The sequence below is a fragment of the Saimiri boliviensis genome, chromosome 12 (assembly GCF_048565385.1).
Source record: "Saimiri boliviensis isolate mSaiBol1 chromosome 12, mSaiBol1.pri, whole genome shotgun sequence".
NCBI classification, from domain to species: domain Eukaryota; kingdom Metazoa; phylum Chordata; class Mammalia; order Primates; family Cebidae; genus Saimiri; species Saimiri boliviensis.
The window spans coordinates 8050140-8074543 of record NC_133460.1 but is presented as its reverse complement, the minus strand read 5'-3'; the positions used below and the strand labels follow the sequence as shown (position 1 = coordinate 8074543).

The window sequence follows — 24404 nt, the reverse complement described above, 5'->3', positions numbered from 1 at the left end:
TTAGAAGACACTTAAAAAAAAAAAAAAAAAGTCTTGCTCTGTTGCCCAGGTTGGAGTGCAATGGCGTGATCTTGGCTTACTGCAACTTTTGCCTCCTGGGTTCAAAAGATTCTCCTGCCTCAGCCTTCTGAGTAGCTGGGACTACAGGCACGTGCCGCCATACCTGGCTAATTTTGTTTTAGTAGAGACAGGGTTTCACCGTGTTACCCAGGATGGTCTCGATCTCCTGACCTTGTGATCTGGCTGCCTTCGCCTCCCAAAGTGCTGGGATCAAAGGCAAGAGCCACCGTGCATGGCCAGAAGATACTTTAAATAAAACATTTTAAAAATAGATCTTTAATCCACTGAATTAAAATAGTGAACAAGTTTATCAAACAGTGTTTATTTCTAGATATTAACTCTTTTTTTTTTTAAAAAAAAAAAAAAGAAGGGGTTTTACCATGATGGCCAGGCTGGTCTTGAACTCCTGACCTCAGGTGATCCACCCACCTCAGCCTCCCAAAGTGCTAGGATTACAGGCGTGAGCCACCACGCCCAGCCGATTTTCACTCTTGATGCTATCAAGCAAAATGAAATTCCAAGACAAATATAAACAAAAAACGAGTAACGACTCCTACGGAGAATCTATTCAATCGCCACGGCCTTTGCAAGGCTATCCAGGAATATTAAAGAGAGAGCCCTATTTTTTTTTTTTTTTTACAGTTGAGGTTCACAAATTCTTTCAGACAAAAGTGACACAAGGCCCCAAATATAAAGTGAAGCGTCAGGGGCATGTGCTGCCCTTGCTTCACACACCCCTCCAAGGACCCGGGCTTCAGGAATAGGTGAAATCAGACAAACTAAACACTTTTATTGATAAAAATTCACAGACAACAATTTTTTGTATTAGGAGAAAAATATTTAAAGCAAGGGGGTTATTTTATCTAATTTCAAGAGATAAAACAATGGACACTCAAAAGTCACACTGGCAACTCTATTTATATGAATTAACTTACTGGAATTCCAAGGAGCTGGGGATCTACAGGCTGCCGAAAAGGTAAAGACTCTGGGTCCTGTCGATACAGTGCTTCTAGGGTTGGCATGAGGGCCTGACGTAACTCCTCTGGTTTAAAGACTGCAGAGAAAACATCAAGAAAATACTCTCTGTAAAAGGTGCTCAGATCCCTACTACCTCACATTTAAAACAGGAGTCTGGCCGCTGTGACGTCCCAGCCATGACGTTCTTAAAGCACTTGAGGGCCTCTCGTCCATCACTGTAAGCGTCCATGGACTAAAGCTTCTGAAAATGCACTAGTGTCAGAAATGCATTCAGGTCATGAGAGAAAATAACACTGAAAAGTCTGCTTCTTCCATGAAAGGTTTCCAACATTAAAAACTTATTGAAAAAGAAAATCAAGCTAACTCACAAATCTGTCTCATTTATAAAACTGTGTGGTAAATAAAGTCTTTTTTTTTTTTTTGAGACAGAGTTTCGCTCTTGTTACCCAGGCTGGAGTGCAATGGCGCGATCTCGGCTCACTGCAACCTCCGCCTCCTGGGTTCAGGCAATTCTCCTGCCTCAGCCTCCTGAGTAGCTGGGATTACTGGCGTATTCTTGGCTCACTGAAGCTTCAATCTCCCAGGCTCAAGCCATCCTCCTGCCTCAGCCTCAGGAGTAACTGGGACTACATGTGCGTGCGACTATGCCTAATTCTTTTTATTTTTTTCTGAGATGGAGTTTTGCTCCACTGTGCAGGCAGGAGTGCAGTGGTGCAATCTCAGCTCACTGCAATGTATGCCTTCCAGGTTCAAGCAATTTTTCTGTCTCAGCCTCACAAGTAGCTGGGATTAAAGGAGCCTGCTACCATGCCCAGATAATTTTCATATTTCAGTAGAGATGGGGTTTTACCTTGTTGGTCAGGATGGTCTCAAACTCCTGACCTCAGGTGATCCAACTGCCTTGGTCTCCCCAAGTGCTGGGATTATAGGTGTGAGCCTTCTGCCTGGCCACATGACTAATTTTTAAATTTTCTGTGGAAATGAGGTCTCACTATGTTGTCCAGGCTGGTCTTGAACTCCTGAGCTCAAGTGTTCGCCCTGCCTCAGCTTCCAAAGTGCTGACATTATGCCCAGCCATCATGCCCAGCACTTTTTTTTTTTTTGAGACAGTCTCACCATCACCCAGGCTGGAGTACATTGGTATGATCTCAGTTCACTGCAACCTCTATCTCCCGGGTTCAAGTGATTGTCCTGCCTCAGCCTCCCAAGTAGCTGGAATTACAGGTGCCCACCACCATGCCCAGCTAATCTTTGTTCTTTTAGTAGAGACGGGTTTTCACCATGTTGGCCAGGCTGGTCTTGAACTCCTGACCTCAAATGATCCACCCGCCTCGGCTTCCCAAAGTGCTGGGATTATGGGCGTAAGCCACCAGGCCTGGCCATCATGCCCAGCTCATTTTATATTTTTAGAGACGGAGTCTTGCTCCTTCGCCCGGGCCGGAGTGCAATGTAGTGGGCCCCATTGTAGCCACTTCAGCCGCAAACTCCTGGGCTCAAGTGATCTTGGGGTGTGGTGGCAAACACCTGTAATCCCAGTTACTTGAGGGACTGAGGCAGGAGAATTGCTTGAACCAGGGAGATGGAGGTTGCAGTGAGCCAAGATCTCACCACTGTACTCCAGCCTGGGTGACAGAGTGAGACTTCGTCACAAACAAACAAATAAATAACATCAGAATAAAATATGGTAAACATTTAAAGTTCCAGTTGGGAAGTGGCAAGCATCAGGTACATGAGCCTGCCATCAACTTTGTGTGGGGAGGTGGGGATGGTCTAATTTACCAAATTCTGGAAATCACCATGTGATTCCTAACTGGTGAAAGTAAAAATTTAAAGTTGAAGGAGAAACCCACGTGTTTAACACACTCACTTTAAAGACGAAAACAGGTGCACAAAGTACATGCCCCAGAGCTCATTCCCATAGGAGGCCAAGATCTGGCTTCTTGACCAACCTCTGTAGGCTCCACCTCCCTCCAGGGTACCTGGCTGCTTCAGACACTGGCTTGAGGTCTGGACAAGCAGGTAAAAACGCTGATGCAGCACTCCCCAAGCACAAGGTCCCTAGCACTTGAAGGTGCAAGGCCTGGTCTAGGCTGCAGATGTGCCCTTCAGAAGCGTCAGAAACCCCTACACATCCTTGCTTCCCACTAACTCCTTTCTTCTGTTTTATGCATAGATGAAGTAGCATTTGGTAGTCTTTGAATAGCTCTTTATAAGAAAACAATTATGTAACAACCTTTTCATTCCTCTAAATGAGGGGCTGGCAGATTATGACCAACAGGCCAAATGTGGCCAGCTGCTTGCTTTTCTGTATGGCCCAAGAGCTAAGAATGCATTTTACATTATTTTTTTTTTTTTCCGAGACGGAGTCTCATTCTGTCACCCAGGCTGGAGTGCAATGGCATGATCTTAGCTCACTGCAACCTCCGCCTCCCAGGTTCAAGCAATTCTCTTGCCTTAGCCTCCTGAATAGGTGGGATTACAGGCGCGTGCCACCGCGCCCAGCTACTTTTTGTATTTTTAGTAGAGACGGGGTTTCAACATCTTGGCCAGGCTGGTCTCAAACTCCTGACCTTGTGTTCTACCCGCCTTAGCCTCCCAGCATTTTACATTCTTTAATGCCTGGGGGAAAAAGGAAAATACTACTACTATTTCATGACATGTGAAAATCACACAAAATTCCAGTGCCTCTAAAAATACAGCTTTATTGGCACATAGCCGTGCTCATTCATTTATACAGGATCTGTAGCTGCCTCCGCGCCACAGTGGCAGTGCTAAGGAATGGTAAGAGGCCTCAGGAGATCGCGCCATCACACTCTAGGCTGGGCGAAAAGAGCCAGACTCCATCTCGACAAACAAACAAACAAACAAACAAACAAACAAAAACCCCCTAAACTGTTTAAAATCTCTGCTGAGGAGAAATTCTTGTCTTCACCAGCACCTTTCTGTAAGAAGAACCTACATGTGCAGAGGTGGTCAGGAGTGTATGTGAACCTCGCTTCTCCCTTGATCTGGCCTAAGGACCTGTTCTGCGTGGCAGGACTGCTGGAGCACACCAGCAGCTCCCAAAACGCAGCTCTCAAGCCCTTGGAGGCTCCCGTGCTGTCTCATATTGCAGTCCCCAGCTTCCGGTGGCTACTGAAATTTCACCAAATGAATAATACTACCAAAGATAAAAAACACAGTTCCTCAGTCGCCCTGGTCACATTTTAGGTGCTCAAGTTCTAAGCACTGCCCTTCTATGTGCTGTGAGATGAAAATTATTTCACCAAAACTGAAACCATGTTTGTTTTTTGTTTTTTGTTTTTTTTTTTTTTTGAGATGAGGTCTTCTGGAGTACAGTAATCACAGCTTACTGCAAACTTGACCTCCTAGGCTCAAGCAACCCTCCTAACTCAGCCTCATGAATAGCGAGGACTATAGGTGTGCCACCCCTATACCCAGCTAAGTATTTTATTTTATCTACAGAGACGGGGTCTCACCATGTTGCCCAGGCTGGTCTTAAACTCCACGCCTCAAGTGATCCCTCCCACCTCAGCCTCCGAAAGTGCTGGAATTCTAAGTGTGAGGCCCAATGCCCAGCTTGAAATAATTTTTGTTTGTTTTGCGGCAGAGTCTCTCTCTTGTTGCCCAGGCTGGAGTTCAATGGTGCAATCTCAGCTCACTGCAACCTCCGCCTCCCACGTTCAAGCAATTCTCCAGCCTCAGCCTCCGGGATAGCTGGGATTACAGGCATGTGCTACCATGCCCAGCTAATTTTTGTATTTTTAATAGAGACAGAGTTTCGCCATGTTGGCCAGGCTGGTTGCGAATTCCTGATCTCAGGGAATCCATTTGCCTCGGTCCCCCTAAGTGCTGGGATTATAGGTGTAAGCCACCACACCTGGCCTGAAATGATTTTTGTAACACTAAATCACCCTTCGTCTTTTGCACTATGTTGGACATCTGCACAGATCTGCACTATTTAGCAATAGTGACTAAAATCGCCAACATCTTAGAAAAACAAAAAAAGCAAAAGCAAAGGAAAAGAAAGCCAGTATCACCAAAACTCTACTGGTATCACACATTGCTGCTGCTGTACAGTCACAAGAGAAAAAAATACCAGTCATGCTTAAGAAAACATGTTAAAAATTTTATTTTGTTTGGTAGAGATGGGTTCTTGCTATGTTGCCCAGGCTGGCTTGAACTCCAGGCCTCAAGTAATCCTCCTGTCTCAGCCTCCCAAAGTCCTGGGATTACAGGTATGAGCTACTGCTCCTGGCAGAGAAAAAATATTATCTGTGAGACAGGGTCTCACTCTGTCATCCACGCTAGAATGCACCAGCACAATCATGGTTCACTGCAGCCTTGACCTCCTGGGCTCAAGCAATCCTCGCACCTCAGCCTCCTGAGCCAATGGGACAACAGGTGCAAGACCACACCTGGCTAATGTTTAAATTGTTTTGCAGAGACAAGGTCTCACTACATTGCCCTGGCTGGTCTTGAACTCCTGGACATAAGTGATCTTCTAGTCTTGGCCTCCCAAAGTGCTGGGATTACAGGTGGGAGCCACTGTGCCCACTTGTTTCTTAAAGTATTTACTTATTTTTGAGATAGGGTCTTGCTCTGTTGTCCAGGCTGGAGTCCAACAGTGCCATCACAGCTCGCTGCAGCCCTGGACCCCTAGGCTTGTGTGAACCTGCTGCCTCAGCCTCCTGAGCAGCCAGGACTAGAGGCATGTACCACCACACTTGGCTAATTTTTTTATTTTTTTTTGTAGAGACAGGGTCTTACTATGTTGCCCAGGCTTGTCTTGAACTCCTAGCCTCAAGTGATCCTCCCACTTTGGCCTTCCAGAGTACTGAGATTACAGATGTGAGGCACCACCCCTGGCTAAAAAAATATTGCTCATGAGGTAGTAAAAAGTATTCCTTGTATTAAATCTCAGCCTTTGGTACATGTCTTTTATTCTGAAATACTCTGAAATACACGGGGTATTTCATCACTCAGAATAGAAGATGTGTGCTGCATACACACAGTGGCCCTATTAGGAGGCAGTACTCGTCCAAGTGTCAGGAGTGAGAGCTGAAGAAGCTGCTTGCCCACATGAAACACATTAAAACTTGCAAGAATGACTGGGACATAAGCTCTAGTTACTAAGCTCTGGTTACATGGCAGACATTTTTTCAGAAATGAACAAAGAGGGACAGTTACTTCAAGACAAGCAACAGTATTTGCTGCCAATGATAAAACCCGGGCTTTCATTAAAAAAATCTAAAGTTTTGAAAAACTTGTACATGGGCGTGGCTGCTTACTAATATTTTTTTGAGACAAGATCTCACTCTGTCACCCAGGCTGGAGTACACTGCCATGATCACGGCTCACTGCAGCTTTGATCTCCCAGGCTTAGGTGATTCTCCACCTCAATCTCTCGAGTAGGTGCGGCTAAAGGCAGGCACTACCATGCCCAGCTAATTTTTTGTAATATATAGAGGGTTTTGTCAAGTTGCCTAGGCTGGTCTTGAACTCCTGACCTCCAGGCTAGAGTGCAATGGTGTTATCACAGACTTTGAATTCCTGGTCTCAAGCAATCCTCCCGTGTCAGCCTCCCAAAGTGCTGAGATTACAGGCGTGAGCCACCACATCTGCCCTGCTTTTCAAAATTGAGAAGACCTACTTGAAGAGACTGATGGTGGCATCAACAAATGTGATTCTTTTTGACACTGTATACTGAAATATGTCAACACTTGGAAAATCTGCAGAACTTAGTGTCAATTGAAAAAAAAATATCATGTGTACACGAAAGATCCATTCCAAGTACAAGATCGATCAATGGATTGAAATGTCATGGAGTATGAAAAATCCAGTGCTACAGATTCTGATTCCATGTTGCAGAATACCTTTAAGAAATTTTCAGGCCGGGCGCGGTGGCTCAAGCCTGTAATCCCAGCACTTTGGGAGGCCGAGGCGGGTGGATCACAAGGTCGAGAGATCGAGACCAACCTGGTCAACATGGTGAAACCCCGTCTCTACTAAAAATACAAAAAATTAGCTGGGCATGGTGGCGCGTGCCTATAATCCCAGCTACTCAGGAGGCTGAGGCAGGAGAATTGCCTGAACCCAGGAGGCGGAGGTTGCGGTGAGCCGAGATCGCGCCATTGCACTCCAGCCTGGGTAACAAGAGCGAAACTCCGTCTCAAAAAAAAAAAAAAAAAGAAATTTTCACTGGTTGAATTTTGGTACAGTATCAAAGAATATCCACAATCAGTATGAAAATACTTCAAACTTTACCAACTACAGGATTTTCTTCGTAGATTTCAACCAAAATAATCAATCACAACACAGAGAATGCAGAGGCAGATACCCTTAATAATATCACTATTCTTATTTTTGTTTTGGAAAAATTATTTTTCATATAAATGTTTTCTATGGGTGCCATGTAACAGACCACTTTAAATGAACTAAGTGTTTAAAAAATGTTGTTTCTTTTTTTTTTTTGAGACAATAATCTTGCTTTGTCTCCCAGGCTAGAGTATAGCAATGTGATCTGTGCTCACTGCAGCTTCAAACTCCTAGGCTCAGGCACTCCTGCTGCTTCAGCTTCTCAAGTAGCTGGAATTACAGGTCTGCACCACCACACTCAGCTAAATTTTTTTAGTTTTGTAGAGATGGTGTCTTGCTATGTTGCTCAGGCAGGTTTTGGACTCTTGGCATCAAGTGAACCTTCCATCTCGACCTCCCAAAGTGCTGGGATTACATGTGTGAGCCACTGTGCTCAAATTTCTCAATTTTAATTTCCAATACAGTAAATAATGATAGATAATCCACACAAACAACTACTCTCCAGGACCCCTAACTGCTAAGAGTATAAAGATGTCTGAGATTCACTGTACTTGATACTCTCTAGGGTCATTGCAACATGGTTTCAGTCTCTAAAATTTTGCTGCAATCTTTTTTTTTTTTTTTTTTGAGACGGAGTTTCGCTCTTGTTACCCAGGCTGGAGTGCAATGGCGCGATCTCGGCTCACCGCAACCTCCACCTCCTGAGTTCAGGCAATTCTCCTGCCTCAGCCTCCTGAGTAGCTGGGATTATAGGCACGCGCCACCATGCCCAGCTAGTTTTTGTATTTTTAGTAGAGACGGGGTTTCACCATGTTGACCAGGTTGGTCTCGATCTCTCGATCTCGTGATCCACCCGCCTCGGCCTCCCAAAGTGCTGGGATTACAGGCTTGAGCCACCGCGCCCGGCAATTTTGCTGCAATCTTTCCCAAAAGTGTTATCTGCAGCCTTGGACTTTCTGAGTCCCATCTCCCATTTCCAAGGTTCACTTGACAGTTTTCTGATACCCTGGTATCTCTCTCTCTCTCTCCTTTTTTGAGACAGAGTTTCGCTCGTTACCCAGGCTGGAGTGCAATGGCGTGATCTCGGTTCACCGCAACCTCTGCCTCCTGGGTTCAGGCAATTCTCCTGCCTCAGCCTCCTGAGTAGCTGGGATTACAGGCATTCGCCACCATGCCCAGCTGATTTTTTTGTATTTTGAGTAGAGACGGGTTTTCACCATGTTGACCAGGATGGTCTCGATCTCTTGACCTCGTGATCCATCCGCCTCGGCCTCTCAAAGTGCTGGGATTACAGGTGTGAGCCACCGCGCCCGGCCATACCCTGGTATCTCTTTACTTTGGACACATGTCAAATGGATTCCATCCAATTTCCAGTGTGAGGTGGGCTCAGCCCACAGATCTCAGACCCTAAAGCTGCCTAACCCACCCCACTTCCCTGTGTCCTCTGCACTGGGTCCCCAGGCGCCACCCTGCCCCTCACTCTGTTGCCCCGGACTCTGGATGCTCAGCTTCCTCACTGTACTGGCAGAAACCTGCTGCCTCCAGCTCATGCCTATGCTGTCATAAGGTTCATTTTCCTCAAAACATGGCTTATTTGGTTATTTTCCTACTCACATACATCACTGGTTCTTTATACTTTTATGAGAACAGCCTGCTCAAGGACCCAGATGCATTTCAACCCCGGCCCCTGCAGGCACCATCTCAGAAGACAGCTCTGCAGCCTGCATGCCCTTGGAGCCACAGCTCATTGGTCACTCCTACCACAAGCCTTGTGGGCACAGGGCTGGGGTCGCTCAGCCTCAGTGTTTCTGCAAGGGAATGGCAGGCAAGAATTGTAAAAGGGGAGACAGAACTATGTTTCTACTTCAGCTTTTCATCGTCTACGTGGAATCCCAACACTGCGGAAAAGCAGCACGGTTTAATAAGATAATCAATAAACGGCCTACTTTTTTTGCGTGGCTGTGAAGGAGATGTTGACTGAGAGGCTGTGCCGTTAGTACTACTCTCTTCTTCCTCTTTAACTTCTACTTTCACTTCAGGTTTCTTTTCATCCACTTCCATTGGTTCTGATTTCTGCTCTGTTGTATCTGTTTCTTCTTTAACTTGAGAAGCACCTTGCAAATCCTCCTCCATCATCTTGAGAAAAACATTACAGATAACATATGAATATCAAACACCTTTATGTTACCTCAGCTTCACTAAAAGGCTCTTACAAACCTAGGTAAGTTTGTTAAAACCTTTCTGAGTTGCATTTATGATACCTCTTCTCTGTCTGAAGAAGAAATAAAGTACTGGGTACTCATTAAGTTGCTTCAGTACAGGGTCAGTGCAATTATAGTCCAAAATTTAAAGGGTTTTTTTTTTTCTTTTTTTTGAGATGGAGTCTAGCTCTGTCACCCAGGCAGGAGTGACACCCAGTGCACTCCAGTGGCAACATCTCAGCTCACTGCAACGTCCACCTCCCAGATGCAAGCAATTCTGCCTCAGTCTCCCGAGTAGCTGGGATTATAGGTGTGTGCCACCACGCCTGGCTAACTTTTTATACTTTTGGTAGAGATAGGGATTTCATCATGTTGGCCAGGCTGGTCTCAAACTCCTGACCTCAAGTGATCCACCTGTCTTGGCCTCCCAAAATGCTGGGATTATAGGCACCAGTCACCGTGCCCAGGCTAATTTAAAAGTTTTTAAATGTACAAGTGCTTTAAAAATTGCACATACAGTTGGGTGCGGTGGCTCATGCCTGTAATCCCAGCACTCTGGGAGGCCGAGGCGAACAGATCACGAGGTCAAGAGATCGAGACCATCCTGGCCAACAAGGTGAAACCCTGTCTTGACTAAAAATACAAAAATTAGCTGGAGGTGGTGGCGTGCGCCTGTAGTCCCAGCTACTCAGGAGGCTGCGGCAGGAGGTTTGCTACCCAAGAGGTAGAGGTTGCAGTGAGCCGAGATCACGCCACTGCACTCCAGCCTGGTGCCTGGTGACTGAGCAAGACTCTGTCTCAAAAAAAAAAATTGCACATACTCAGATTTTTCACACACAGATACTTCTAATTTGGAATAAAAATCTCCTTGAAAATTGGGGCAGGGACCAAAAGTCCTTCTCAGAGGCAAGACGTGTAGTATGGGACAGCAAGGAACAGTGAGAACTGTGGCTAACTAGAGAGCCTGCCACAGCTGGTGCTCACAACCAGACTGCTGTCACATAGGAATGCAGGCACAATACTGAAAGCGTCTCATTTTTCAAGAAAAGCCAGAAATCTACAGTTTGATTTGCAATTTCCTGATTTTTAAGATATTGTGTGGGCCAAACACAGTTATTTACAGGCTGGATCCAGCCTATGGTCTGCCAGTTTTCAGCTTCTGCCATAGGTGAATTAGTAAATGATTTCATCCCACCTTCTACAGTCTACCTCTGCAGAAATACAAATGAATGGAGAACATCAAATAAAAAGCTACTGGAGGTCTCAAATATTGCAAATGTAAGCCAGTATTCTTCATTTCTGGCAAAATAAACCCAGCCCTTATATTTATTTTAATTTTTTGAAGAGTTTTGCTCTGTTGTCCAGGCTGGAGTGCAGCGGCATGATCTTGGCTCACTGCAACCTCTGCCTCCTGGGTTCAAGGAATTCTGCCTCAGCCTCCCACGAAGCTGGGACTGCAGGCACACACCATCATGCCCGGCTAATTTTTTGTATTTTTAATAGAGACGGTGTTTCACAGTGTTAGCCAGGATGGTCTCGATCTCCTGACTTCGTGATCTGCCCGTCTCGGCCTCCCAATGTGCTGGGATTACATGTGTGAGCCACCGTGCATGGCCATGCCACCGCCATATTTAAAAACGAAAAGCCAAGCTGTTTTAAATCTATTTCCTACATACTGAACCACGAACACACATTCAAACAGAATATTCTAACTAAAGTGAGGGACACCCACGGCACGCTCCTGGCCTCGCCCGTGGACACCTGGGTGAAGTTACAACACAAAGCCATCAACACATTCCTACAGAGTGGCACCCACCTCAGACCTGGGCTCCCCCTTGGATTCACCAGGATCAGGCTCAGTGTCCTCCGTCTGGGCCTCCGCCTTCATTTCTAGCACAGGTACATCAGGTCCTGGCTGCTGGGAATTGGTTTCTGCACTGGCTACTGAGGACGGGGTAGGGACCCTGTTATCAATGCTGGCTGCTGCCTGGGAAAGCTGTGAAAAAAACAAAAGCACTGATTTCAGCAGGCAAGGCAACATAAATGATCTTCAATTATGCTGCTCATGCAAACTACAATTTCCCGTTAACATTTCTCAATACTGATTTAGCAGGCATACTTCGGTGAAATAACCAAAGAACACAAGTTAAAGTAGGAGTGAGTTCTAGAGGAAAGGACCAGGAGCCAGAAGCACAACTTAGATCTTGTCACAAAGGCAGAGGTAACAGCAGAGCTTTGCAAACTTTGATATAAAATTACATTCTCAAAGTTTTCTAGCTAACTCATGAAAGCTCGTATTTTGAAATTAATTCCCTTCAATAGGGTGGTTAATGTGTATGGTAAAAGGTCGAATTATGAATGTCTAAGCACACCTGAACGGAGGGAAATCAAGTGCCTATCTAAAGACAAAGCATTCCCCAGCCTATGTGAACAGTGGGAACGCGGATGCTGGTGGAGTAAATGAACATTATGCGAAGGAACCACTAAAAGAAATATTAATTTGCAAATTTTTAATCAATGGACTTTTTTGAAACGGAGTCTCGCTTTGTCACTGAGATTGGAGTGCAGTGGCAGGATCTTAGCTCACTGTAACCTCCGTCTCCCAGGCTCAAGTGATCTTCTCACCTACGCCTTCCAAGTGGCTGGGACTACAGGCACACAGCATCAACCCTGTCTAATTAAAAAAAAAATTTTTTTTTTGGTGGAGATAAGTTCTCACTATGTTGCCCAGGCTGGTCTTAAACTCATGGGCTCAAGTGTTTGTTCCACACCTTGGCCTCCCAAAGTGCTGGAATTACAGGTATGAACCACCACGCCTGGCCTGACAGACAATTTTTATGGGAAAATGACCTTCTAAGAGTCTCTGCCCAGACAGTAGACAGAGAGAGGCTTACCGGCGTGCCAGGAGGCTGGGCATGCACAGGTGTTGGCTGCTGCTGCGATGACTGAGGGGTAGCCACAGACGGGGGTTGAGCTGGGGTTTGAGGCTGCGGGGTCACCTGGGACTGGGCTGCTGTTTGGACTGTAGGGGTGCTCTGGGTTTGAGTAGCACTGGGCACTGAGCCGGGAGTTGGGGTAGGAGTCTGCCCGGAAGACGACACAGGAGTTGATGGCTGAGTGGGAGCTGCTGGCTGGGGAGGAGTCATCCCAGGTGGTGTAGGGTGCTGGAGAGATGGCATGCCAGCAGCCGTGGAAGCAGGAGGTGGCGTCGGGTGCAATGGTGACTGTGTCACTGGAGGGCAGGGCAGCTGGCTGGCCTGAGGCCCCAACATGTTGAGAGGGTTAGGAAGAGCAGCACCAGGCACCTGTCCCTACCAGAAATGGACAGAGAACGTCAAAATTATTTCTCCTATTTGAAAATGTGACAAAACATTTGGAAAATTAAAGGCTATGAAATTTTGTTTGTTTGGAGACACGAGTTTTACTCTTGTTGCCCAGGGTGGAGTGCAGTGGCACGACCTCGGCTCACTGCAACCTCCACCTCCTGGGTTCAAGAGATTTTCTTTTTTTTTTTTTTCCCGGAGTTTCGCTCTTGTTACCCAGGCTGGAGTGCAATGGCGCCATCTCGGCTCACCGCAACCTCCGCCTCCTGGGTTCAGGCAATTCTCCTGCCTCAGCCTCCTGAGTAGCTGGGATTACAGGCACGCGCCACCATGCCCAGCTAATTTTTTTGTATTTTTAGTAGAGACGAGGTTTCACCATGTTGACCAGGATGGTCTCGATCTCTTGACCTCGTGATCCACCCGCCTCGGCCTCCCAAAGTGCTGGGATTACAGGCTCGAGCCACCGCGCCCGGCAAGAGATTTTCTTATCTCAGCTTCCCGAGCTGCAGGGATTACAGGTGCCTGCCACCATGCCCGGCTAAGTTTTTTGTTTTCGGTAGAGATGGCGTTTCACCACGTTGGCCAGACTGGCCTCAAACTCCTGATCTCAAGTGATCCTCCTGCCTCCGTTTCCCAAAGTGCTAGGTTTACAGGTGTAAGCCACCATGCCCGGCCAAACGTATGGCAATTTAATCATACTTTCCTGATGAGGTGTGTTGGTTTCTTGGGAGTGTTCTGTTTGTGAAAATTCATCGAGCTATACACTTGCAATGTGCACTCCTCAACGAAGTGCTTATTTCTCATAGTCTGATTTATATAATTAAAATAAGCACTGAAACTTATGGCTTAAACAAACGCATCTCCAACAGTCCCCTCATATCCACTCGGATACATTCCAAGACCCCTAGGGGATGCCTGAAACCACAGACAGTACCAAACCCAATATTTACCATGTTTTTGGGATCTAACAACCAAGGTGGATACTCAGTGACTAACAGTGTCCACAGTGTGGAAATGCTGTACAAAGAAATGATCCATATCCCTGGTGGCACAGAGTGGAACAGTGCGAGAATTCATCACACAACTCACAATGACATTCAATTTAAAACTTTTTTTTTCCTTTTTTCTGAAATGGAGTCTCGCTCTGTCACCCAGGCCAGAGAGCAATGGCGCAATCTTGGCTCACTACAACCTCCACCTTACGGGTTCAAGTGATTCTTCTGCCTCAGTCTCCTCAGTAGCTGGGATCAAAGGCATGCGCCACCACACCTGGCTTATTAATTTAAAACTTCTCAGTGGTTTATTCCTACAATTTTCCATTTAATATTTTTGGACCATAGTTGACCCCAGGTAAGTGAAACCTCAGAAAGTGAAATGGCACATCGGTGGTGGGGAGGGCGCACTGTACACTGACCCAGCCTGTAAGCTTCAGGTTCTATAACATGCTCTCAATGTTCTTTTAACATTTTCTAAGCTTAGCTTAGCAAAAAAAATTTTTTTCTTTTATGAAAGAAAGAAAGAGAAAGAGAAAGGGGGAGAGAGAACAGGAGTCTTGCTCTATTGCCCAGACTGGAATGCAATCTAAAAATAGGTATTAAAAACCTCTTTTATGCTGGTAATTGTACTTAACAGTGGAGACAGGAAGGAATAAGGGAAGAAAATAACAAACAAACAGCCAACCAATATTTCACTTAAATCTGTGAAATGCTATGCAAATGCTGAAGAATGATTTACTTCTATTTATGTGGTCACTTTCAAAATAGGTGTAATGTGATACTGAAAAAAATGTATGCTCTGTGGACCTGGGGTGAAGAATTCTATAAATATTCACTGAGTTTACTTGTTCCAGGTCTGAGTTCAAATCATAGATGTCCCTGTTAATTTTCTATCTTGTTGATCCGTTGAATATTAACCATGTGGTGTCAAAGTCTCCCACTATTATTGTGCGGGAGTCCAAGTCTCTTTATATGTCATTAAGAACTTGTCTTATGCATCTGGGTGTTCCTATATTGGGTACATATATATTTATGATCATTGACTCCTGTTGTTACATCGATCCTTTTACAATTATGTAATGTCCTTCTTTGTTTCTTTTAGTCTTTGTTACATGTTGTCAGAGACGAAAGTTACAACTCCTGGTTTTGTTTTGTTTTTTTCTCTTCATTTGGTTGGTGAGTCTTCCTCGAACCTTTTGTTTTGAGTCTGTGTGTCCTTGCTTATAAGATGGATCTGGATATAGCATGCCAATGGGTTTTGACTTTTTATTCAATTTGCGTGTTTGTGACTTTGATTGGGGCGTTTAATCCATTTAAATTTAGGATTAATATTCATATTTGTAAGTTTAATATTGGCATTTAATGCTAGCTGGCTATTTTGCCCATTAGTTGATATAGATTCTTCATTACGAAGATAGTCTTTACCTTTTGTTAAGTTTTTGGGATGACTGATACTGGTTCCGTATAGTGCTTCTTTCAGAAGCTCTTGTAAAGCAGGCTAGGTGGTGATGGAATCTCTGAGTGCTTGCTTGTTTGTGAAAAATTTTATTTTTCCTTCATTTATGAAGCTTAGTTTGGCTGGATATGAGATTCTGGGTTGAAAATTCTTTTCTTTGAGGATATTGAATATCGACCCCCACTCTCTTCTAGTTTGTAAGGTTTCTGCTGAGAGATCTGCTGTGAGTCTGCTAGGCTTCCCTTTACGGGTAACCTGACCTTTCTCTCTAGCTGCCCTTAGCATTTTCTTCTTTATTTCAACCCTGGTGAATCTAACGATTATGTGTCTTGGGGTTGCTTTACTTGAGGAATATCTTTGTGGTGTTCTCTGTATTACCTGGAGTTGAGTATTGTCCTGCCTTACTAGGTTAGGAAAGTTTTCCTGAATAGTATCCTGAAGAATATTTTCCAGCTTGGATTCATTCTCTTCATGACATTCAGGTACACCTATCAAACGCAAATTAGGTCTTTTCACATAGTCCCATTATTTCTTGGAGACTCTGTTCATTCCTTTTTACTCTTTCTTCTCTAATCTCGTCTTCTTGTTTCATTTTATTAAGTTGGTCTTCGACCTCTGACAGCCTTTCTTCTGCTTGATCATTTCAACTGTTAAAACCTGTGCATACTTTGTGGAGTTCTCGTATTGTATACTTCAGTTTCATTAATTCACTTATATTCCTCTCTAAATTATCTATTCTCGTTAGGATTTCGTCCAACCTTTTTTTTTTTTTTTTTTTGAGACGGAGTTTTTTTGCTCATTACCCAGGCTGGAGTGTAATGGCACGATCTCGGCTCACCACAACCTCCGCCTCCTGGGTTCAGGCAATTCTCCTGCCTCAGCCTCCTGAGTAGCTGGGATTACAGGCACGCACCACCATGCCCAGCTAATTTTTTGTATTTTTAGTAGAGATGGGGTTTCACCATGTTGACCAGGATGGTCTCGATCTCTTGACCTCGTGATCCACCCGCCTCGGCCTCCCAAAGTGCTGGGATTACTGGCTTGAGCCACCGCGCTCGGCCTCGTCCAACCTTTTTTCAAGGTTCTTAGTTTCTTTACATTGGGCTAGAACATGTTCTTTTAACTCACAGAAGTTTCTTATTACCCATCTTCTGAAGCCTAAATCTGTTATTGGAACGCACTCATTCTTTATCAGGCCTTGTTCCTTTGTTGATGAGGAACTGTGATCCCCTGTAGAGAGAGAGGCATTCTAATTTTGAGTATTCTCAGCCTTTTTACGCTGGTTTCTTCCCTTCATTGTAAATTTATCCAACTGTCGCCTTTGTAATTACCGACTTTCAAATTAGGTCTCTGAGTGGACGTCCAACTTGTTGATTCCCAGTGCTGAAATCTGAGCAACCTACTGCGCCAGCTAAAACAGCAGCGTTAAGATTCTTGGTGCTTTTCTGCCCAGGAATCTCTGGTCTGGCTTCTCTCGAGTCCCTTTTTCAATCAGCTGAACGGGCGACTCTGCCTTCCCAGAGCTCCAAATGTCGACCAAAAGGGGACCCAGTCCCGTTTACTCTGCATTGACAACTGCCGCACCGGAGCGCCGGCAAAACCGCCGCACCGGCCACAAGAGTCGCGCTGGTGACCTGTGGGGCTCCTCTGCTGGGAATCTCCTGGTCTGTCAGCAAGAAAAATACATCTGAAAGTGTGGCGTCCTCTAGTTCTCTGAGCTTTCATTGGGAGCTACAATCCTGAGCTGCTAGTAATCAGCCTCTTGAATCTCTCTGCCAGTCAAGCTTTTTTTTTTTTCTTAAGTTAGTTGCTTTCTCGAAACTCCGCAGGTGATCACCCGCCTCAGTCTCCCAAAGTGCTGGGATTACAGGTGTGAGCTACCGCACCCGGTGAATTTTTGTGTTTTCGGTAGAGATGGGGTTTCACTATGTTGGTAAGGCTGGTCTTGAACTCCCAACCTCAGGCGATCTGCCCGCCTCGGCCTCCCAGAATGCTGGGATTACAGGCATGAGCCACCACGCCTAGCCAAGAGCTGCTTGTTTCTATAAATAAAATTTCATTGGCACACAGTCACCTCATTTATATACCACAGCAGCTTATGCACTACAAGAACAGAGGCAAATGATGAAAATCAAAACTGAACTGAATGGCTTGCAAAGCTGGCCTTTTACAAGAAGTTTGCTAATTCCTGTTCTAGAGCAATGAGATGTTATGGAAAATTAAGACTAAGTAGTGAGAAAATATGTAATAGTGACTTATTCAGCATTACTTCACATTAAAAATGGAAAACAAGGCCAGGTATGGTAGCTCATGCCTGTAATCCCAGCACTTTGGAAGGCTAAGGCAGGTGGATCACCTGAGGTCAGGAATTCAAGACCAGCATGGCCAACATGGTAAAACTGTGTCTCTATTTAAAAAAAAAAAAAAAAAAAAATTAGCTGGGCGTGGTGGCACGCGTATGTAATCACAGCTACTTGAGAGGCTGAGGTGGGATAATTGCTTGAACCCAGGAGGCAGAGGTTACAGAGTCAAGATTGTGCCACTGCACTCCAGACTGGGCAACAGAGCAAGACCCTATCTCAAAACAAACAAACAAAACACATACACACTTAAAACAAGAATTTTATCTGTTTGGAAGGATTTGGTCTGTTTTAAATACATGTGTATTTTGTATTCAGTAGCAATCATATGCAGTACAACAAAAGAGGAAAAAAAGGAACAAATAAAGGGACAATAGTTTTCTTCAGCTCTAGACTGAAAAACTAAAAACATTCAACAAGAAAACTATTGAAATGATTGTTAGCTTGACTTCACCTGGCAGTGGAGACAGGCCAAAAGATACGGAAGCCCAATCTCCAAGAGTGAATTCATGGGTCCTTCTCACTCCCTTTTTAAAACTCTAATGACTCAGGCCAGGCATGGTAGCTCACACTTGTAATCCCAGCATTTTGGGAGGCTGAGGCGGACAGATCACAAGGTCAGGAGTTTAAGACCAGCCTGACCAACATGGTGAAACCCCGTATCTACTAAAAATACAAAAAATTAGCCGGGCATGGTGGCGTACGCCTATAGTCCCAGTTACTCAGGAGGCTGAGGCAGAACAATCACTTGAACCCGGGAGGCAGAGGTTGCAGTGAGCTGAGACGGCACCACCGCACTCCAGCCTGGGCAATACAGCAAGAATCTGTCTCAAATAAAATAAAATAAAAAAATAAAATTCTAATGTCTCTCAGAGTCACGTTAAACTTAAAATTTGAAATACACAAACAAAAAATAAGAAAAAACCCAAAGATCAAAACACAAAAGCACACAAACCAAAAAAATCTAAATCCATTTCCGCTTTTGCATGTAGGTAACCCAGAGAGGGTAAGAGAAATTCCACAAAAGGTAAGACTTACAGGACAAAGGAGGGAAAAATAAACAGATACTGATACACACAAGTGAAATGTGTGTTCTGGATGAAGGAAGAGAGGCTTAGGTCACAGAAAGCTGGGGCTGTGTGAGTACCGGCAGCCACAGTCCCAGTGGGGCACGGTACCTGTGACACGCCTGTCTGGGCTGGCGGCTGGCCCATCCCCACACTGTTCACACTCATCGCTCCGCTGGATGACGGGAACTGGTTTTGTGGCAGAAACTGGCTCTGAGTGGGAGCCTGGGCCATCATGTTGTTGGTGTGCGCACCCATCATGTTCGGAGGCTGAGGCATTCGGGAAGGAGAAATGGCCATCTACAAGACAACAAGCACCGCCAGAGCTGTAGTTCAGAAGCCGACGGCCAGAGTTTTCAAGATGGACCAGAAAGACCCAAGGCCTCACAATCCCAGAGGATGCTAAGCACAGGGCTGAAATCCCGCCCTTCCTTGTGGGAAGAGACCACCACTTGCTAAGAACTCCTGGGCTTCTGGGTACTTTACCCACTTTCTCAGGCAATCTCTCAAATAAGCCAGCTTCAAAATGTCCTCCAAAGAGAAATCAATAGCAGGCTACAATTTAAAGTTTAAGACATGCCTATGAGTTCTCTAAAGTGTTTAGAAAGCAGCCAGCCTCCAGAGAGCGAGCTCTCAGTCAACACATGCTGACAATTCCCTGCTGGCCATATATCTGAGGCTGCCTTCTCCAGCCTTGAACTCCCACATTCTCACAAAGCCACACATTCCCATAAATTTGTTATTCCAATAAAATAACTGTCAAATAATTCTCAGTGTAGCAATGAAGATTTTTCTAAAAAGGGGAGATGAAAGAAATAAAGCATACCCCCAATTCAAAGGAACAAGAACCACAGGATTCTCAAGTGACATGAATTCTGCTGCTTAAACAATGTTGCATGTGAGAGGGAGGGCTATCTGCAGCACAGCTAAAGAGAAGCACTTACCCCAGGAACTGAGCCCATGCTGTTGATCTGTACAGAGTGGTTCATTGGGGAGGCTGTACGAGGTCCCATGGGTGCTTGTGGCAACTGGACGTTCCCCAAAGACATGGGGTTAAATGAATTCATCCCTGTAAATGTACCCACAACAGTTCATTAGGAAAAGCACCCACAGGAAAACAGAATTACAGCTTGCTAAATAAACTCTAATGAGATGGAACATACAGGCAACAGAAAACTGAAAGGAAATCACCCAATTAATCAATGAACATGATGAAGGAACAGACTTCTCCATATCCAGGGAAAATAGCATCGATGTGGTGGTGGTGAGGGTGGCATGATGGGGTGTGCTAGGCAAGGATAAGGATATGAAGGCATAAGGTTGGTTAACACAGAACAAGTGTGTGAGACGTTAAACAAGACTGAAGCAGAGCTGAGCCAGAGGGCAGCGTACAGAACAAAGTATCATAGAAACAAATAGGGTGAGGAGGTACCCTGAAGGAAGAGGACAGCACCCCCACCCTAATCTTCGAGATGTTTCCTAAAACCAGGGCAAGATTCTGTGCACACCCAATCCTAATGCTTCAGAAGCAGCTGGTATGCATCATCCCAGACTTCCTAGCTCCTTGCTGGGTTTACATTCATTGTTAGAATCTGTGCTAAGACTCCAAACATTGTTTTAATTTTGCAGCACTTTAAGCATTAACAAGTGCCCAAGAGTCAGCAATCCTCAACCCCAGCCTCCTGTTCTTTACAGAAACACTGCATCACTAAAAGAGATTTCACAGCCAGTAAGTTACTCCAGAGTGTGGTGTCTAGTTCCTTCTAATTTCCAATAATACTCTGTAAACTCTGAGATCTAAAGAAGCACCAGTTTCAAGGTAGTCTTGGGACTGACACTAGAATCTGTCAGAACCTTTGAGAGAATTTCCAGGAGTCGTTGTCTTAGCACTGCTGTAGCCATAAGAAGGCTCAAAGGATGACCCTCATGGAGCACTACCTTTGACAATTACCTAGAAATACTACCCTCAAAAAACTATGTGCTGATATAGATCAAGAAGACTTTCCAGGGAGTGTGTACTGTAAGCTTCCCCTCTCTTGAGAATTTTATAAAAGAAAAAGAATTGCTAAGAAACAGCACTTAAAAGAAATCTGTATTTACCCAGATGTGCTGGCAGGGTGGTTGCTAAGTGCTTAACTAGAAAACATCTATTCCAATATTCTGCTGCTCAACAGCAGGCTCATCATATCCCACACCAGTAGCATCTTCCTAGCCAGACTGAAGCCCTGGACCAATCCCCAACACAGCATCCAGTCACTTTCCTCAGGCTCAATTTCTCTGACTCCTTCATTTCTTTCTTCTTTTTTTTTTTTTTTTTTTGGAGACAGAGTCTCACTCTGTCGCCCAGGCTGGAGTGCAGTGGTGCGCTCTTGGCTCGCTGCAACCTCTGCCTCCTGGGTTTGAGCGGTTCTCCTGCCTCAGCCTCTTGAGTAGCTGGGACTACAGGCATGTGCTGCCATGCCCAGCTAGTTTTTGTATTTTTAGTAGAGATGGGGTTTCACCATGTTGGCCAGGCTGATCTCAAACTCCTGACCCTGTGACCTACCCACCTCGGCCTCCCAAAGTGCTGGAATTACAGGCATCAGCCACCGTGCCTGGCCATTTTTTTTTTTTGTTTTTTGAGATGCAGTTTCGCTCTTATTGCCCAGGCTGGAGTATAGTGGTACAATCTTGACTCACTGCAGCCTCTGCCTTCTGAGTTCAAGTAATTCTCCTACCTCAGCCTCCTGAGTAGTTGGTATTGCAGGCGTGCACCACCACACCTGGCTAATATTTGTATTTTTAGCAGAGATGGGGTTTCACCGTGTTGGCTAGGCTGGTCTCAAACTCCTGACCTGAAGTGATCCTCCCGCCTCAGCCTCCCAAAGTGCTGGGATTACAGGTGTGAGCCACCAAACCTGGCCAGACTCCTTGATTGCTTTCACCCTTCAAATATAGTCCATCAAAACAAGTCCCTGGTAAGTTTCTTCTATAACATCAGCTATCTACCATGTCTTTTCCAGGATCCAATAAGAATAAAACTTTTTAAATGGTCTCTTCTTCCCTCCCTCTCAAACTACTCTGCCAAAGCAAAGCTTCCTTCCTCAGTCTTCTGGATGTCACCACCTTATTTCACAACCTGGAAAAATATCCTCCCACTTGGGTCTCAATGATCAAGAGCCACAAGGTTTTCAAATGCTCCCACCTCAAAAGAAAAATCACTGTTTCAACCAACAAAAAACCATAGGCTCCCTACTTAAGAATCTTTCAAGGTTACTGAGACAGCTGTTGCCACCCCAACTTGGTGCAGGACTTGTGTGTACAAACTCTCCAGAAGTTGACATCCAGCTAGTTGGGCTTAAGCCCTAGGACCAGGAGCAACCCCTGCTGCCACCACCTTACCATCAGCAAGTGCTCAGCAGTGTAGGACTGGCTTGCATGCTTCTCCTTCTCAGCATTCAGAAGGAATTCCTCACCGCATCTAGAGTGCTGCTTTCTCAGACTCTTCCTGAGTAACGTACCAAACCCACTCTACCATCCATTAAAAAAATAAAAAGCTAAATACTACTTCTGATCTCTTGGAAGATCTTTCCTTTAATCTCCAAACTCCACACTATAAACAGATGCATACTACCTGCAGAAATGAATTCTGACCACCAGCAAAAAAGGAATGGAAAGAATAAAGGGTTAGAAAGAAATACACAGGGGAAGAGGGAGAAAAAAAAAAAAACAGTAAAAGTTATAGTTGTTGAATGTTAATATGATTCACAGCAAATAGTTAATACCTTGAGAAACTTGCATGCGATTCACTGGAAGGGGTAGGGGTCCATCTATGGTGGCAAAAAAACAAAAACAAAACACCCTAGTTATTTAATATAATCCTTGATTCAGGAATAGGAAATTTCTTTTTCTTTGAGATGGAGTCTTGCTCTGTTGCCCAGGCTGGAATGCAATGGTATGATCTTGGCTCATAGGAACCTCTGCTTCCCAGGTTCAAGTGATTTTCCTGCCTCAGCCTCCTGAGTAGCTGGGACTACAGGCGTGCACCACCAAGCCCGGAGAATTTTTGTATTTTTTAGTAGAGATGGGGCTTCACCGTATTGGCCAGGCTGGTCTCAAACGCCTGACCTTGTGAACCACCTGCCTCGGCCTCCCAAAGTGCTGGGATTATAGGCATGAGCTACCGTGCCCAGCTGGGAATAGGAAATTTCTTATTAGGACTTCAAACTCAAAGAGAAAAACAGCCAACAAGTCCAAAAACACTTGTGTTCCAATGCCAGCGCACCCTTTAAAGGGCTTTCCAAAGAGACAAACTCAAGAGTCCCAACATGGCCTGAGGCAGGTGGTCAGGGCCACTGCCACATCAACAGCTTCTTCTATAGGTCACACATAAAAGACTCTAATCCTCTATTCTTAGAAATACACCCCAAACATGAAGGAAAACCAAGGAAATAGGCTAAGGATTGGCAGAAGGAAATGAAATCCTTACTTGGGGGTCTCACAGGTTGTGCCTGTGGAATCACAGGGGGCTGAGCCCCTGGGGCTGGTAAGGCTGGCTGGTTCCCCAAGATGCCTTGTTTATGTAAACGCGACCTCCTTTTTTCTTCTAGTTCTTTTTGTATCTTGTAGATTTTCTCTGCTAGTAAGTGATAATATTCATCCTAAAAAGCAATCATATTCAATATGAAGCAGTTAAAACTGTAAAAAGCAATGGAATGATCTGTGTTGTAGATTCTAACTAATGAACTTCTTCACTGAGTACACTGGCAAAGTATGCAAATACCTGATGCACCAGAAGCCCACATTGTTGCTCAATTCCCAATGACTTTATAAGACATGTCAAATAGGAGATAATAAATACATGTTCCATTTCACTCAAATCAACTTCTTGAATATTCACTAATGCTAGCAATAATACACCACACCACCTAATATGAAAAATATATCCCATGGACATAATGTAAATTTATATATTCCATGTACCAATGTAGCTAACCAAGAGTGTTGTGCAGGAAATTTATGTCTTATCCGGGAAGTCTCCTTGGTCAGTGGCCTCATGTCTCTCCCAACTACACAGATTCCACTGTTTCCAGATAATAAACCAGACAAATGTAGTGCTGTCTACTACAGATGCAGTAGAGGCCAGAGCACGGTGAGCAGCTACCTACCCTGCTGTTGGCAGACTCATACATGTCCCCTTCCACTTTCTTAGCATAGGCTACCAGGTTTTCCATGCGGCGATCCTTTAGAGCTGCGGGATCAGGTGTTGGGAAGATGGCTTGGACTCTGAAAGGATAACACATCTATCAAACTACTTTTTTTTTCATAGAGGTAAGTCGCGCTCTGTCACCCAGGCTGGAGTGCAGTGGCGAAATCTCAGCTCACTGCAACTTAAGCCTTCTGGGTTTAAGCAATTCTCCTGCCTCAACCTCCCAACTAGCTGGGACTACAGGTGTACACCATCACACCCAGCTAACTTCTTTTGCATTTTAGTAGAGACAAGGTTTCATCTTGTTGCCCAGGGTGGCCCTGAACTCCTAAGCAAGGCAATCCGCCTGCCTCAGTCTCCCAAAGTGCAGGATTATGTGTGAGCCACTACCAAATTACTTTCCTTCTTCTTTTTTTTAAAAAAGGGGTCTTGGCCGGGCACGATGGCTCACGCTTGTA

The 24404-nt window shown here is 45.0% G+C and overlaps 1 protein-coding gene across 2 annotated transcripts in view; it reads right to left on the bottom strand.

Annotated features, from left to right (window-relative positions):
• Positions 1-24404, bottom strand: part of CREBBP (CREB binding lysine acetyltransferase) — a 167199-nt gene that overhangs the window by 37619 nt on the left and 105176 nt on the right. The window contains exons 9-17 of one of the 2 annotated variants that reach the window (XM_003928470.4): positions 23906-24023; positions 23227-23398; positions 22523-22567; positions 19703-19827; positions 18870-19058; positions 12452-12868; positions 11374-11553; positions 9303-9492; positions 996-1114 (exon numbers count right to left, since the gene is read on the bottom strand). In XM_003928470.4, coding sequence (XP_003928519.2) covers positions 996-1114; positions 9303-9492; positions 11374-11553; positions 12452-12868; positions 18870-19058; positions 19703-19827; positions 22523-22567; positions 23227-23398; positions 23906-24023 — 1555 coding nt within the window. The remainder of the gene's footprint in view (positions 1-995; positions 1115-9302; positions 9493-11373; positions 11554-12451; positions 12869-18869; positions 19059-19702; positions 19828-22522; positions 22568-23226; positions 23399-23905; positions 24024-24404) is intronic. The other variant, XM_010339127.3, reaches the window with a different exon arrangement.